General features: G+C 36.3%; 1 protein-coding gene across 1 annotated transcript in view; it reads right to left on the bottom strand.

The window, feature by feature from the left end:
• Positions 1-17,739, bottom strand: part of POLA1 (DNA polymerase alpha 1, catalytic subunit) — a 195,462-nt gene that overhangs the window by 112,240 nt on the left and 65,483 nt on the right. The window contains exons 27-32 of the mRNA XM_065677248.1: positions 12,159-12,191; positions 10,512-10,604; positions 6,786-6,991; positions 5,374-5,506; positions 3,709-3,840; positions 1,518-1,692 (exon numbers count right to left, since the gene is read on the bottom strand). Coding sequence (XP_065533320.1) covers positions 1,518-1,692; positions 3,709-3,840; positions 5,374-5,506; positions 6,786-6,991; positions 10,512-10,604; positions 12,159-12,191 — 772 coding nt within the window. The remainder of the gene's footprint in view (positions 1-1,517; positions 1,693-3,708; positions 3,841-5,373; positions 5,507-6,785; positions 6,992-10,511; positions 10,605-12,158; positions 12,192-17,739) is intronic.

Here is a 17,739-nt window from a genome sequence, read left to right on the forward strand (position 1 = left end):
AAATATCCTTGAAGCCTCCCAGAAATAGCAAAATTCCTGTTTTGTGGGTTTTTTTTAGTATGGACAACTTGGAAAATGAAATGTAAAAAGCTGCACATTCTCTTGGAAGATGAAGAACTTTCAGAGCTATCATCCTTCTGCAGAAGCTACAAAAAAGGAACTTACTTGCATACATTTTAAGTGCCAACTGCAAGCTCACCATGAGCAGAACCCCATGTTAGTAAAGAAGCTACAGAGATGCAGCATCCCAGATGAACGGTCCTGAAGGCAACACACTACCGGCTAGTTTTAAGTGACCAATTCCTGTATCATGGCCATTAACTAAACACAAAATGCTGAGGACTAACTCTTCCTTTTCTCAACTGAATTCTCAAAAAGCTCCAAAAAACATTCCAAAAGTCTGAACAACATCACTTCTGCAGGTCTAAACTTTCTCCAGACACAAGCATAGCATCAAACACGAGACTACTACATAGACAGAGTGCAACTCTCTAAAAAAGTTTCCCTGTGGGAGAAGACAGTCTTGCCAAGAACTTGGCAGCCAGCAAGGTTAACAACTTCTGTGTCTTTGATTAACAGTTTTTAAAACAATGAACTAGATGTAGGATACGAACCACAAAATTTATCAATGACATCAATCATGTCTGTTGGTGAATCACTTTTAGGGAGAACAGAGCACTAGAAGGATTATATTGCATTGTATTTTCCTGGAAGGAGACCTGATAGAACTGTTACCAGTTTTTCAACACTTATACTTCTTTCTAGGTAAGAAGCCTGGGGAATGGACAAGATAGAGATAATCAAAAGATAGACAATAATCAAAGACAAGATAGAGATAATCAAAAATCTCTAATTCCTTTGATATCCTTTAAGAGGAAAAACAACTCTAACAAGTGAAATTCCCTATTACTCATTTGTATAAAAACTGGTGATTCTGTGGTCACTAGCATTAGTCACATTTGTTATAGCACTTCTTTTTTGGCCACTTCATTCCTCCATATGGAGCAGGCAAGACTGTTACTAATGGTTAATGTTTCTGTTATCCACTAGGTCAGTTCTAGCAACCTGCGTCTTAACCTACACCCTACTGAAAACCTGTATGTTTTCATAACAACCATGGCTGCTTTCTTCGTGGGAAGATGCTAGAGAGGCTTGAGTTTCTCTCTGGAAAAATGAGAGTTCTGGATGTGTGCTCTAGAACTACTTCAGCAACTTAAGAAAATCTCAGAGACATGCAATTGTATTGTCATCTACGAACAGTATATTTTTGCAACTCTGAACAAGGACTGTAAGATTAAGTTCATGTTAACGAGCACCTTCTGGAGAAATGGTATTCTTTAGAAGCCATAGAAACACACTTAAAATCCAAACTGCCTTTTACAGACTTTGTAACACAAACTATTGTTCATTATTGTTCAAAGACTGCTTTGGGGAAGCATTTCTGTTAAGAAACATACATAAAACTTCTCAGTTTGTCTCCTGTAATTCTTTAAGTAAAGTGAATTTAGAATACTTACCTAACCATGCTGCAATAAGAACAGAATCAATTCCTTCTATGGGGTCACATATTCTAGCAACTACTGGATGTATTTGCTGGGACAGGTAGTACTGAGTATCAATAGAAAGATTGTCTTGCTTTTGCAACTGTTCTGGAGCATATGCTCGCTGGTTAGCACTGAGATCTGATCCATCCTAAGACAGGAGAGACATATGAAACAAAGTGTGAAAAAAGTAGAATTCACATTCAGTCTATACAAAGGATTACGCTTCGGATATTATTATGCATTATTTTTTTAACCCAAAATTGTTACACAATCACTCTCTTTTCGTTGGTTTATTATGCATCCAATACAAATCCAGAAGTAGTAAAAAAAAACCCCCACACTGCTGATGCTGGCATCAACTAGCAAGTTCAAGAATGTAAATCCAGCTTGTATTATTGCAGCCTACACGTGCAAATCAGTAAGAGTAGACAGAGTAAACAGGCCCATCTGTCAATTCTGAAATGCACAATGAAAACACATTGTAACCATCAGCCCAGTTAAAAATACACGGAGGGCATGCATTTTGGATTCACTTTGTACTAAGCTAGCATTATCATTTTGCACAACAAGCAAATTCTAAGTCATGGGTATCAAAACTGTATCTGTTCTCTAGGAAATTTATATTCTTTGATTCTATAAAGAAACAAATAGAATGAATGGTCAGAGAATGGACCAACGCTGATTGGCAAGCGAATCGACTGGCAACAGTATTGATTTGAAAGGGCAAATTCTGAAATATTTGGAAATAGTGAAAGAAACACATGTTGACATCTCAAGCCAAGAGAGGAACACCATTTAGGGATAAGAGCATACATTACATTCTTCTCCAATTTGAAAGAGGAAGATAAGGAGAAAATAATTCAATCTGGGAATGCAATAATTAAACTGAAGACAGTATTCATGGAGGGATTAAGTATCATCTCTAAGAAGATGGTACTCTTCTGGAAAATGTAATTCAGTCTGTAGAATCGTATTCTCAGTCCACAGCTATACTAGGAAGTTTTATCTTTAATGTGTATCAATAATCTTGGAGCAGAACTTAAGTATTTTAGCAAACATTCAGTAATAGAAGTAAACCTTAATGGGAATGTGGGGAAAGAATACCACAGCTAGTTTTTTTGCTAAATACAGTCTCTTTTTTGCCTTTTTTTACAGGAAAAAAACACTAATGCTTGAACATGACACTTTTTTTTTCCACCCCAGTTCAGATGAGCTACTGGCTTCAATAGGGTCAATAACCATGGTCTGAAAACCCATCACTAATAAAGACAAACTGCAAGCCACTGGTCCCTCCTACTCCTTTCAGACAGCTTAGTATTCAGAACAAAATTAATTTAGGACTATTCAGCTCATCCAGCTGCTTTGCAAAAATAATTACAATGCAATTCCTTCAGCTCCCTTCTTTCAACAAGTACATTCTTCTCGTGTATTGTGTCATTGCTTAGTCGTACCCATGGCACAGCTCTCTTAAGTCTTGGCAGCTTTGACAGGCATAAGAACTCTCGATCAAATAAAATACAGTATCGTTTGAGTTTTAACAGTAAAGGAGCTGAAACAGTGGTCCACTACAGAAGTCACACTGCCAAGTCCATCAGTTTGGTTGATCTAATCCAACCCACACCTTGTTTTTTTAACAGCAAATCCGAAGGGGAGTATGTATTTGTGAGATAATGTTAAACATTTATAAGATAAACACCTGAAAACAGGAAGTTTCTCAAATTCCCCAGTCTATCCGAAGGAGGTACTGCCAGATCCAGTGATTACGAATTGAAAAGACACAGGTTGAGACCGACAGTAACAACGACACTATTTAACCAGCACTACCCATTAGCTTGCCAAGAATGGTACGTTCTTCACCACCAGAATTTTTTTCTCCTTAAAACAAAGACTGGGTATTTTCCTTTAAAACAGGTTCTAGTTTCAGGCAGAAATTAATCAGGGGAATTTTATTAGCCACCTTATGAAACAGTCAGACAAGCTGAGCTGATCACAGTGGTGCTTTCTCACTTTATAAAACTAAATTAAGTACAGAAAACTGACTATTTTAAACTATAACATAATCTCACTATAAAGAAATACCAAAACATTTTATTCTAGAAGTTGAGTTGCTTTTCTTTGCCACCTCTCAAAACAATACTTGCTATTTAGCTAAAGAGATTTTTACCTGACAAATTATGTATGACACAGTGTCTCCCGCCTTCACTTTTCGGCCTCCTTGAGAGTTTATCCACATGGCAACATGCACATGTGGCAAGCTTTTTTTGTCAGGATAATCCTGTGGATCTTTTGTCAATGCCTAAGAGATCAAAGGAGGAACCAGAAACATAACTATGAGAAAAGTATTTCACTTCAAGTGATAGCGAACTCAGAACTTTAAAAGACAAGATTACATTGTAGCTATCTTCATCCATGTACTATTCACAAGTCTGTTTGCAACACAAAAAAAATTAGATGGAAAAAAATGCAATAAAGGTTTTTCCCAAACATTAAAGTCTAGGTGAGTCTAGGTGCAGTCCTTCATACATTAATGTCACAATAGGTCAAAACAGTTACAGATATAATGCAACTGATTTCAAATTAAACTACATTGAAGACGAAAACATTATTCAAAATAAAAAAAATACAGCCAGAGATTACCCTCTCACCCCTGCATCAGTTCAGGTCATAAAGTAAATCTCTATATCAAGTAGTTAACTGTATTTAACAAGCTCTGTAGCAAGAAGATAAACTGGATTTAACATTTCCATGCATTTCTTACTTCTGAGATTCCACAATGAGATTTTCTTCTACACAAAACACTACATTTAAATATTTACAATTAAACCCATTCTTAGAAACAACTTATACATTTGACTTAACAGTAAAATACATTATTTTTTTTTCAAAGTAGCATAACAAAGAAACATTCAGCATTTAAAATGAAAATGCTTCCAGGTATCTTTTACTGGGATACCAAGTAGTACTGTAAACATCAGTGTGTTCTAATACTACAGCTTGGTTTTTTTTTTAAGTTAACCATAAAAATCACTGATTCCTCTAAACGCTAATATGACAACCTGAATGCACTTCTGAACTGATTAACACAGTCTTACAGAGCACAGAGATGTCCAGCTGGCAGAAGAAAGAGACTTTGGATGGAACAAATTTGGAACATCTCTATTAGAAGCACTAGAGGGGTGTGGCAATAGCTGATTCATTAGCGAAGAACACCCCTGGCTGCAGATGCTTCTGAAGTTAAATATATAGATTGCACTGAGGATTCACAAAAATAAACCAAAATCACAATGCTGCTTGCTAAAACTCTTGTTGGTAAAGCAGAGTGGTTTACTTCTCGCTGTAGGAAAGTCTTGAATGAGACCTCAAAATTACTATTAGCTTTCTTCTACAGAGCTATGAAGGGAAATAAACTAAGAATAATATGTTTGATACGTTTTTTTCTAGAAAATGGAACATTTGGTTCTTTTCTATTGCATTCTTCAGTTATGTATTTTAAACCTAAAATATAAGATAACAATTTCGGAGAAAACTTCTGAAAGCATGAGCTATCATGTCATTCTTGAAGTGCACAGTCAGTGAGTAAGATGGTAGAATGGGATCAGACACAAAGCTGTTACTCTGAGGAAGAAAGACTAGCCTCTGGCCCCACAAGATATTTTTTTTTCTCACACCATACAATCTTTGCTGTATGTTCTATACTACCCAGTAGTATCTAATAAAACTCCTCATACTTCAGGGCATCAGAAGGATTAAAAGTATTTTTATCAAAAGTCAATATATTCAAGAACATTGAAGCTTTTCTGAGGCAGAAAAGAGCTGAGAAATCATTTACCTTGTTTATTTCAAATTGATTTACGGGGATCTGGCCATTGGTCACATTTTCTCCAATTTCTATAAGCCGCCTTTGAATGTTTTCCACAATTATGTCTCGGGCCTGATCAGAAAGAATCTGACCAATTATATAGCTGCAAAACCAGTCCAGAAATGAAGAAAAGCTTAAGACATACAAAGCAAAACCATCACAATAAACACAATCCTCTATTCCCCTGGGTTACCTCTAAGAATTAAAGAGCCTAAGGATGAAGTCTGATGCAAAATCTTTCAAAATTTGCCAAGACATTTCATGATGTGTTTTATCTATTTACTTATTTTACTAAAAGCGAATTACTGGAAATGGTTCTAATGTTAAACAGTGATTTGGAATTGTTGAGTGCAACTGGTTTCTATTTTCTGCTCCCATTTAATTTTGCCATTTATTATTCCGTAGCAGGTATCTTAAGATGAGGGAGAACATATCAAGTAAGCAAAGTCTTGCCTATTTCTGTAAATGTGGTTGGAAGATCTGCCAGCTGCAGAAGAGTTAGTCACTAAAGAACACTCTCAAACATTTGTATAGCTTTAATTACTAATACATTCCTAACTTGGAAAAATTTGCTTCTATTATGATGCATCTTTTCTTAGAAAATGCAAGTCTTAAGAACAGTAAGCAAGTGTGGGGTGTATTTTTACAGATGTAAAAAAGTATTCAATTTTGGATGCATTTGGACCACAATTTATTTAAGTTTTCAAGAGGCAGTACGCAATATAAGTTGAGTCAGCCCCCAGATGACCACCTCTCTACCCACCCCAATTTTCTTTCTACAGTGATAAACATATTATTTCTATTGAATTTAAGCATGAAAATGCCCTGTGCAATGACAACTAATAAATCATCAATCCAGTATCCATCATGATGAAGTATCAGAAGAGTTTCATTTAAGAAATGGAAGAAAAACAGCTTTGGGGGAAGGGATCATCAGCTCAGGCTGCACCCAATGCACTTCCAGCTTTATTGGGAGATGCTGAAATAGGTGACCACCAGCTTCTTTAACTACTTTCAAAAAAACCCAACTGACCTAAACCCTACGACTCCAAATGCTTATAGCACCTACCATTCTCACAAGATGCTAAACTGCCTATACTGTTAAACTGCCTATACAAAATTGTGACAATTCAAATGCCCAGCTTCCACAGAAAATGCAAAAACAGTGAAATTAGAGACATTTGGAGTGGAACAAGTACACTCTGTTACCAATACTGAAATCCACTGTTCACCACCTCCTACAAAAATCAGTTAAGATGCTCTAACACTGACGTTACCTACCAGTCTGCACTGTTCAGGAAACAGGCATGTGAAATCAAAGGTTTATAAAGCATATACTGTTTAAAACAGAACACGGAGGATAATGCCACAAAGAAACTCACTTTCCAGTCTCTTTTGCGAGATCACACCAATCTCTTCGGACTATATCCAGTCCCTTCAGTTCTTGTTTAGTTACGTATTTCCCATCTCCTGTTGGTTCCACAGTCAGAGCAGCATATTTCTTCTTCTTTAACAGTAGCAAGGACTTAAAGACTCCATCAATATCAATTTCCAACAATTTATAGAGCTTGTTCACTTCACTTTTGACCTGCAAATGCACCAACATGAAAACCAAACGCAACACCATAATAACTAGAGAAAACTTCAGCTCCCATCTAGAAGCCTATTATTCTTCAGCTTTAAAACAAGTAACATTACACATTTGGTGTTTGCATATATATTTTAAAGACTGTTGAGATATTACTTGTGAAATTAATTTCACAATAGTAACTATAAGCTACTATTAAAATTAAGGTTCACCCACTGGCTTCTTCAAGATTTATAGCTTGGTATATCTAACGCCCTAACATAATTAAGCAGGGCAGAGAAGCATGGAACTGAATGTGACCTTGCAGATAACTGACTCCAGCCCGTTTCACTAGGGCAGCTACTCTATCTAGCCTCTCACATAAATTAAGCAAACAAAGGATTTCAAAGTAAGGATCCACTTTCTAGAAAAAGATAAGAGATGGTCTCTTAAAATATGGAAACCGCTTTATAAAAAATATTTAAGTATTTATTTAATACTCTTCCCCACAACATGCCTACTTTTTCTATAGCACCTCAGGACGAGGAAATGGTGCCATTTTTCTACACACATGCTAAGTCTTATCCACATACAAAAGCTTGCACTTGATATGTTGTCTTAATATAGCACTGAATATCAAGTGGCTCCACATCTCGCCTCTACTCTAAGAGGACAGAAATACAATAGCTCAGAACAGCATGGATCTTCAATAACAAACTTGGGTTCCAATACACATTCACCCATTTACTGGCTCCGCTAAAAAGTTCCCCACTTGCATTTTTCTTTCTTCATGCATTTTCACTTCACTTTCTTCAACAGAATATCTGCACATCACTCCTCAGACATCCTGTCCTGTCTTCGCCTGTTCTACTCTTCACTTCTTTCCACTACATCTTTCTTTCCTCCTTGATTTTCAGTATCTCCCTATCAACTCTTACTCCATTATTTCCAGTTCTCTTGTCAGAGCCCACCAGTTATGAACTATCCTTTTTTCATGCCTTGCTTAAGTTTTATACAAATTAAAGTTTCTCTACCATCTAGCACACATCCTCACTATGACAGGAACAGTACTTTCAGCATAAGATCTTACTGGTCATCTATGTGGATTTGGGCACACATTACCAGTTTTAACCAAAACTCTCCTTACAAATTTTCCATGTATATGTATACATACGTATATATGTATTTATTTTTTCTAACTTAGATCTCAATTTTTCCCATTGCAGGAACTATTGTAACTTTTAATACTCCAGGAGTATCCTTTACAGTTTTATATCCCTTGTATAATTTTAAGTTGTGAAGGGACATCCTGAAGCTAAACCATTTTATCAAGAGCTTCATGTGTTGCTCATTAAAGCAAAATAGTCTACAATTTTTTCTGCCTTTTAAGTATTTCCAATTATTTCTTTTTTACATCATACTAATCAAGTACTTAAAAACCAGCAACAGTGAAGTACTGAATGCACTGGCAAATCTGATTCATAAGGAAGCATAGAAAAATGAAGAAACGTATGAAATTCTGATGAGAAACAACTGAAATGAGCACGAACATAAATAATGGGGGGGTTAACGGTAGGAGTGAACACAACCAGAAACCTGTGAGACAAGCCATTAGATGGGGAAAACAGAAAGAACATGAGAGAATTTTCTCAAACAGAAAACCAAAATTAATCTCTCGGAGGAATACTTCATCATTGAAGACAACCTATAAATTCACACTTTACATCAGAACAGGGGTACATATGCTAACTGCTCTCAGAGTAATTGCTGGCATTAAAACTGTGTGTCTTCCATACAGCCTGCATTAAAGCAAAAATATAATTAATGCAATGTAAATATTCCTCATCTCTGAACATGATTTTTTGAAAGAAATTAAGCAATACAACATTTTCTTAAGAGTGTTCCTTATCAACAGATACAATTTTCTGTTAACATTTTTATATGAATTACGCAAAATGAGGAAAACTTAAATTATTGAAGTGCTTGCAAAAGAAGTCACTATCACTTTCTTGAGGAATAAACAAACAAGAAACATGTGAAACAAGAAACACAAAACCCACTTTTTTATGCCACAGAAATAATACTGAGAGCCACAACTTTCACAATTGAATTGCTAAGTTTGAGAGTGTCCTTACTTACAGATGTAAGTGTATCACTTTTAAAATCAAGTACATGATATGAAAACTTCAATCAAAACGTGTCTGGTAAAAAAAACTCCAAACAAACAAACAAACAGGAAAAAAAAAAAAGGCAAAACAAAAACCAAACCTAAAAAAAAACCCCAAAAAATCCCAACAACCCAAAACCCTAAGCCAATGACAAAACAACCCAAACCAAAGAATCAAAAAAACCAAAACCAACAACAACTGGTACAAGTTACAGAAGTAATTAGGTTAAAAAAATCTGAGATTTCACTCTTAAGAAGGGGACAGTTTCAAAAACCTGCCTGTTTTCTCAGTAAATTTGAATCAAAGCCAGAAGTATTTAACCTATGATGATGATCCTGTCAGCCTTTATAAAAACTATGATTAACTGTTCCACTACAACATTTAGCCACATATGGGAGTATGGGAATAAAAACCAAACTAGAACGAAACCACACACAAACACATCTAGAGTGAGGCTAAACTTTCTTATACTATGCTGCATATACACATAAAATTATATATAGTCTTGTCCGGCAAACAAAAGAGAGAGGTTGCACCAGCCCTCTTACTACTCAGTTATGACATCACAATATTAATCCTTTTTCCATCCTCCTGTGATGCACCTACTTCTCAAAGTACCAACTTGGCATAAAGGCAAAAGTATTCTAACTTCCCCAAAATCACTCTTGCCTTACAATTAGATGGCAGATGGCTTTTGTTTAATGTTATAAAAATCCCTCAACGTTTTCTTTAGCTTCCATAGCTCTAATTTTCATCACAATTTCTTTCATCTTGCGAAAACAAGTCTTGAATCTTTTTTAAGTGTTCTAAAACATTTTTCACTTCCACAATTTCACAGAGCCACAAAACTTCCACATCATCAATTGCCAACTGCTAATCAGAGATATCTTCTGTATCTAATACACCTTGGAAATTAATATTTTGAATTATTTTATTATTAATGATTTATCACTGGAAATCTGATAGCACAGAGTGTAATGCATACTACATAACTATACCAAACTTTACCAAAAGATACCTCTCATGTCAAATCAAAAATCATTAAAATCTAAATTGTGCTCACATTGTAAATGGAACTAGCGTGGAAGAATTGTACCTTACGTTTTGGCTGCAGATAGTCTCCCAGTAACTAGGATTAGTAAAAAAGCTCATTATATAATGAAATGTCATTCAATTTAACCAATTTTAAACAAGCACAAAGCAGCTACACATGAAGACAGGGCACTCTGAACTTTTACAACTCCATAGTGTCCACACATTGTCAAGTTCTTCCTTACGGCTTATTCTCTGCCTATGCCATGGAGTCCTTTCTTCATACCATCTGTGTTACAGCACAGACATGTAGGAAAGCTTTAAAATGAAAAATTCCTTACCTTGTTCCCCAACTTGAAGACCTCATCCAAATTAGTGCTATTAGTGTTTATCATAATGGAATCTGTGTCTCCATAAATCACTTCAAGGTTCATCTAAATGAAACAAATTGCTTTGAAAAACAAAACAGAACCACTGCATCTTTCCAAAGTCTCAACTCATTTTCAAGATTCAAAAATATCATTATCTGTGTATTATCCCTTAAATATGAAAAGCAGAAAAAATGTTAAGTTTTTACTGAGAATTCTGTACATTTCATTAAGACATATTTGAATGTAAGGAAACTTAAACCACTGATTTATTTTTTTTAAATCACCGCTCAGTTGTGTACGTAAGTAGTTAAAATTTTATTAAATTAGTGCTAGAAAAATGAGTCAGTGAACAAATCCAATCTTGAGAAACGGCAGGAACTCTAATCAGAAATAACTTCAGACTGCTAGGACACAAGAAGATCACTTAGAGAGTGCTGGACAAAGTCTATTCAGGTAAGGCACTTAGCCAACAAGCTTGAAAGATAATACAAGCATCAGGTGTCTTATTCCAGCTCTAGCCATCACAATGTTATTACAAAAAAGTCATTCTAGATTTAAGGGGAAAAAAATAAAAAAACCCACCCCTGAATACTCTATCTAGTGAAAGTATTGGCTAGTGGATACAGTAACTGAGAACACCACAGTACTGTCCAGACCAGGCTGCTCTTCTTACACTTCTTCAGATTATGCATGTGGCTTCATATTTCCATCTTCCCACTCCCATCCTTTTTCTTCTGCTGTAATCTAAACTTAATTACCTGTGTTACTCCTCCCCCGGGCAGCAGATCTTTCAGGGAACAAGGCATTCATTTTGGATAAGGATCTAGCTACTATGACCCAAAAGTCTTGTATCCCCAAGTTGAACTACTGAATATCTACACCTGGAGATGAACACAAACACCTACTTAATTCCTTCTGACTGACACTGTCCTTCGTATTATCTCTCATTGTGATCCTTGTAATAATTCAAATTCTCTACTTGGAAAAGACTGTGTTCAAACACCAGCCAGACTGCCATAATACTCCGTGATAATGGAGCAAAACCTCTAGACAAACGGAGGAGTATTACAAAGCCTGAGGTGCATATGAAAGGCATAGCAAGGAAAAAGGTGAAAAGAAAAATTGTCAACACCAGTAAACATCACAAAAAACCCCACGGGTAGATGCATCCAATTACATAATATTAACTTGAAAAAATTAAAACCTGATGTCTTCAATGGTGGAAAAATCAATACAGCTGCAAAACCAGCAGCATGGATATGTCCATGTTAAACTCTATAGTCAAAAAATCACCCTGTGGCAGAGTTTAAAGTATGCCAAAAAATAAACAGTATTAAACACTAGAACACATGGTGTAACGGGTCTATGAGTAAACTCTAATTAGCACTGTTGCTAATTTGCTTGAAACAGTCACACATAGGCTTCAAACAGGGGCCAGATCATATCTGTGGTAGGAAAAGAAAAAAGCTATAATCCATTATGAAGGATTACATTTGTAAACCAGGCATCCTAAGAAGTGATTTCAGGTCTGTTTGGGTTACAGCTCCCCTAGAATAAAAAAAATTCACCAGGTGTGCTCTTTAAGGCTGTTTTTTTAATGAAAAAGCTCAGCATTACCTTTTGCACCATCTCCTTGGTATGCATCAAAATCTGAAATAAAAAAAATAAGCAAAGATTAGTGTATGATATAATTACAAGCTAGCACTGCAAACATATCCATTAGGTTGCTAACTCCAAATGCTCTCACCTTTCAAAACAAAGCAAACCACCTCTCTCCTGGCAACACACAGTCACCTCAATACTCCTATTACATGAGTAAATTCTCATCTGACCTTGTATTAACGCTATTATTAACTCCCCTAAAACAAGATTAAAACAAATCTCAAAATTGCATGGGCACACACATATTTTACCTTAGGAAAAAAAGAACACTGAACCAAATGCTCAAATAAAACCTGATCAGAAAGTGCTAGAATTAAGCCTCTTTCAGTAATTTAGGTCAGTTGCCTCCTTCACACCCATCAGCTTATCTCTTGATGTCACTGAGTCTTTTCCCCAAAACATCCTATTCAGTACAGCCTTGATGGTGCTCACTTAACAAGAAGCTAGTCAAAAGGTTAATTACCCTTATAATGATCTCAGAATGGGTCATCAAAAAGCAAATTCCTTAATGAAACTCTAAGTGGGACAAGGAGCTGGGATAGAGACAGGATACAGATGTTGAATCAGTGGGCAAATACATGTATAGCCATGTTTGCTCCTCAGCCAAGAATGCACCCCAAGTCCCTCAAATACTCCGAACAGCAACTCTCTGAACCTTAGAAATAGCTATAGAGACCTTGCATAAGTAGGCTACTGCTTCCATCTTTAACATCGGTCAGCACAGTGGAGAGGGGTTGAAGAGTCTATCATCTGAAGCCACAGATATAGCTGTAGCACAGAAATGTCAAAACAGAATTAGCCTGTTGAACAAAATTTGTTCCTGCTGCAGCAAGAAGGGATTGGTGAAGTTTACACAGCTGCATTATGAACCAGCATCTGGTCCACTCCTTCAGTCACCTGACCTCATTTCCGCCGTATTCCCTACTTCTTATTTCAATAGGATCCCGGTGCTCTGACACGCAGCTCCAGATTCCACCTGGTTAGTCCCAGTTCCTTGGTTTCAGTCCTTTTCCATCCCCACTCAGGATAAATCTCAAGGGTTTCTTTCAGCTAATTCTGCTACTCACATATAGTTATACTTTTAATTTTCTTAAATTAGGATTACAAAGTAAAGGATTACTTTGAATTACTTGTTACAGCAATGATAGATCAGTCTATTAGGTGAATCTGACCAGTGTGGTACTCTAGCTTTAAAGACAGGCAACACACTATTTTAACAGGTTATATTAAATTTAGTAACTTGGTCTAAATTTTATTACTTTTCATACATCAAATAGCCATATTTGCCAAAAAGGCAGAACTATGACTTCTAGTCAACAAGTCTACAGCAGAGAGGTGAGCAGTACAAATTAGCAGGGATGAGGAAAGACGAAGGAAAAAGAGGGAAAAGCTGCCCATGCTCAGTGGGAATAAGACCTTCTCATGGAAAACCTTACGACCTTCATAAGGCCAAGGAGCTTAAGAATCAACCAAAGAGTCTTGACTAATGCGATACTGATTATTGCTGTAGCAGCAAGCAATTCTGAATTGAAGGCAAAATGTCCACCTTCATAACAGTATATGAACAGGATGACAACACTGTCATTCCTTCAATATGAACAGTTTCTTTAATATTTCCGAACCTCTGAACAACCACAGTGATGAACACTGAGGCATGATGCTCCATTATGCTTTTTTTAAATTATGCACCACAGAATTATGCACCGAAAGCATTCCAAGTTTCACAACTCTTGACTATGTAAGCATAATATTCTGTTTCAACATACTCTCCCAAAGTACAAAGACATGAACTAAGCAAACACAATATAGTATTCCCTTCAAGGCACTTAAGGAAAGGTTAGGTTCCAAACCACAGCTGACTCATAATGAATGTGAATTCTTGTCAGGGTTATTCCCCAAACACATATGGCCACCTACAGATTTACACTCTCTGAGTCAAGTTCAAAACATCGAGTTAGTTTAAAGACCATCCACTGATGCTGCACACTGGGTACTCGGACAATGCAATGCCTGAACTCTGCTAAAGACTCAAACTGCAAAAAATTCAGCTGGCCTCGATCTCTTATGTAGACAAAGAAGAACATGGTGAAATGGCAAATCTTAACTGCAGATTCACTCTAGGCTGTATGTGCTCAGATGCACCCAATTCCATTTTAATCAGAAGCTTAAAAAAAGATATTCCACTCCTATTCATCTCCTAGTGAGAGATTCAAATGGCACCACCCCACCATTTTTCCATGGAGTTTTAAAATTATTCCTAAAACACATATTTCTGGCACATGACATTAAATTTCATACACAGTAATCAGAATTCCAGCTTATTAACAACCCCCCCTTTCTCTCATTTATTAGCTAACTCCTACAGAGAAAGGTTATACCTTTCCCTTAGTACTCCAAAAGGGAACAGGAGTCCCTGAAACGAAAAACTGGGCAGAGAAATGAAGAGTTTACATATAAAAGAGAAAAAGGCCTACCATTTTTTTCCCTTGATTATCTGCGGCATTTTCTACTTCATTCTCTGAAATAATGTTATCTAATAATGTTTAGAAAGATAACACTATTTTTTGTTAAAATAAGATTACTCCCCACTAAATATATATGTATATATATTCAGCTGTGCAAAGACCATTTCTCAGTTGTCTCTAAGGACAACAGTGGATGTAGGCAAAAAGAAGGTCACAGACAAATTAGCTTAATCAAGTGACTGGCATATGCTAGTGCTACCTATTCTGACAGGAGATCACTTATAAGTGCCACAGCTACAAAAGAGAAGGTTATAAAGGCTTGCTAAATTCATTAATAAGGCAGTCGGTAGTTATCTGATTTCACAGCAACACCTGCATATTTATCTTCTCATTACCAATTGGATGATGAATTTTTTTCAAGCACATTTCAAAAATCTGCCAACTTCAAGTGTAGAAAAAAAAATAAACTTTGTAGTTAATTTTTCCCTTAACAAAGTACAGCTGTTGAGAATAATTGTTCAAGATCTTACCCTGTAATGTCAACTGCAGCAGAACAAAGAGTATTTAATTAGCAAATCTATCCAGTAATTCAACACCTATTATATAAAATGCCTTCGTGATTTTATTCAGGATAATTTGCTAAGAGGGTTATTACTGACATTCAGATGAAATTTAAAATTCCTACGCAAGTCGAGTCATAATAGCAGTAATGATCCCCCCAATCAGGAGATACTGTGTCACACAAGGTTCTTTTGCAATGCAGCAGCCGATTTCCTGACTTCTTAATTCCTGGGCTCAGCTCAGTGAGAGCCCTTCATGCCAATATTTCAGTCAGCAATACATCCTTAATGGGACTCTATTAAAATACCTAGAATAAAAATGACTTTTTTCCTTTTTTTTTGGTTAAGAAGAATGACAGCACTGCTATCATATCAATCATTCGTAGTTTCTCAGAAATGCACAGCAAAGAAGGGAGGTTTACAGTGAGGCTGGGAAGACAGAAGAAAGAAGGAAGAGAATAGGAAAATTGTTACTCTGTAGTTTCCTTTTGCAAATAATATTGCGCTGCTCATGAGAGCTGGATTGTCTCCTATTGCAGGCAATCCAAGTAGGAAGAATTAATTGCCTGGCAACCCATCTGTACAGCCATGCCCCCTCCCCCCCAGCAAACATATACTTCTAAAAACCTGTGAACTTCTCAGCAGAGTGAACATCTGTGAAATTCTATTTTAACTTTTTTTCTGATGAAAGCAAGACAAGCAACACACATTCTCTCACCATGGACTGTGAGGCGATATAAACTGAAAGACTGTAATTGCAGACAAGCAATCTAACTGCAAAATCCCCTGTCCTAATTCTGCTCCAACTAATTACTTAATTAAATGAGGATGTGATTTAAGAAAGAAAATGATTATAAATAAATAAACATACAAAGAACAGCTTTACTATTATCCATTACATCAAGTATTTTTAAAAGTTCTATACTTAAAACCCACTAAAGAATACCTTCCAACGAAAGGATGCTGATGCAAAAACAAGCAAGGATACCCGAGTTAAAAAACAATGGGATAAGGTACAAAACTAACACGCTGGAGCAAAGATTTCTCCTGAAGACACGCAAATCTTCTGTAGATTCCCTGACTGCAGACATGAAGGAACAGAAATGGACACTTAAGACCAGACTGAAAAGACTGATCAGAACGATGACAGAAACATTGCATCAAAGATGCATACAAAGAAACCCCAAACGCAAGTCACTTACGCATTCACTTTGTACAAGGAGAAAAACTAACACTGCTTAGGGCCTTGGCAAAAACTATATTTTTGAAGACTACCTGTTTTCCACCTCAGCTGTTTACTTCTGCAATTATATAGTAAGAAAATCATTCTTTAGCAGTTCATATTAGCTAGTCCTTTTTGTGATGCAGAGGAATAAATGGGCAGGAAGAACTGTGTTCTGGTATGTAACATCATTCACGAATCTACATAAGAAGTATTTCTGAACCTCTGCATTTTTTGCAACCTATTCATCAGCTCTGCTCATACTCTGTAGTAAGCACCTCTAGCACTGATGCCCACAGGATGCTGCAAAAAGATTTTATTAAGGAGGATTTTCAAGAAAGGTTTCTATCACTGGACAAAAAGTCATATATATGCAATAAGCAAAAGTGAAAGAAAGATGGAAGCCTTGTTTGCCACAGTGAATGAAGCATCATAATGCAGCCTTTCTATTAGACAATGGGACTTGATTTAGAGAAATTCGAGTGACTGGATTCAAGCAGTTAATAAATAAGTTTGTTTCAAAGAGCATTTACTGAGTATCTGCTGTAGTGAGAAATACAGCCCACTGCCAAAATTTTCCCTTCTATTTTTTTTTCCAGAAACGCTGGAATTAACTGTCCATACTCCACCCAACAAAGCTGACAGACATTAATATAACTTTGACAGATGCTGTGTATAAAACCGGTATTGGATGGTGCACCAAAATCAAAGAGAGAATGGGTTCAAGGGCTGATGCAGGGTACACAAAAATCCAGTAACACATTTGCATACCAACAAAAGGTAGTATCTCCTGCCTCTCAAACAACAAAAGCACAAAAAGGCAGCAACAGAAACATGCTGAACAACAAAGATCATGTGTACCTTTGTCACATTTTGACAAGGAATGTGAAGATGACAGTAAAACACTGAAGATGATGATATGAATCAAATTACAATTTGAAGGCAATGTTCCCTTGGTGCCAGAAACAATAGCTTTAAAATTCTACAGTACCTCTATTTCAAGTATTTGTGGTGAGTTTTGCTGAAGAGAACAGGAAAAACAGAATTCATTCCTTACTACACTCCACAATTGTTGGTTATCCTGCATAGTATATTACAAACCATGCCGTACTATAGCAAATTCCACCTGGTTTTGAAAGATTTCTCTTCATATTAGGGTGAAAGAAAAGACAATGAAACGTGCTCCTACAGCTTTGGACTAAAGTCAAAAAAAAAAAAAAAAAAAACAAACCCCAATAAAACCAAAACCAACCAACCAAAAACCGAAACAGATCAAAACCAAAAACCCA

This window comes from Lathamus discolor, chromosome 4 (genome assembly GCF_037157495.1).
Source record: "Lathamus discolor isolate bLatDis1 chromosome 4, bLatDis1.hap1, whole genome shotgun sequence".
In the NCBI taxonomy this organism is placed as follows: Eukaryota; Metazoa; Chordata; class Aves; order Psittaciformes; family Psittacidae; genus Lathamus; species Lathamus discolor.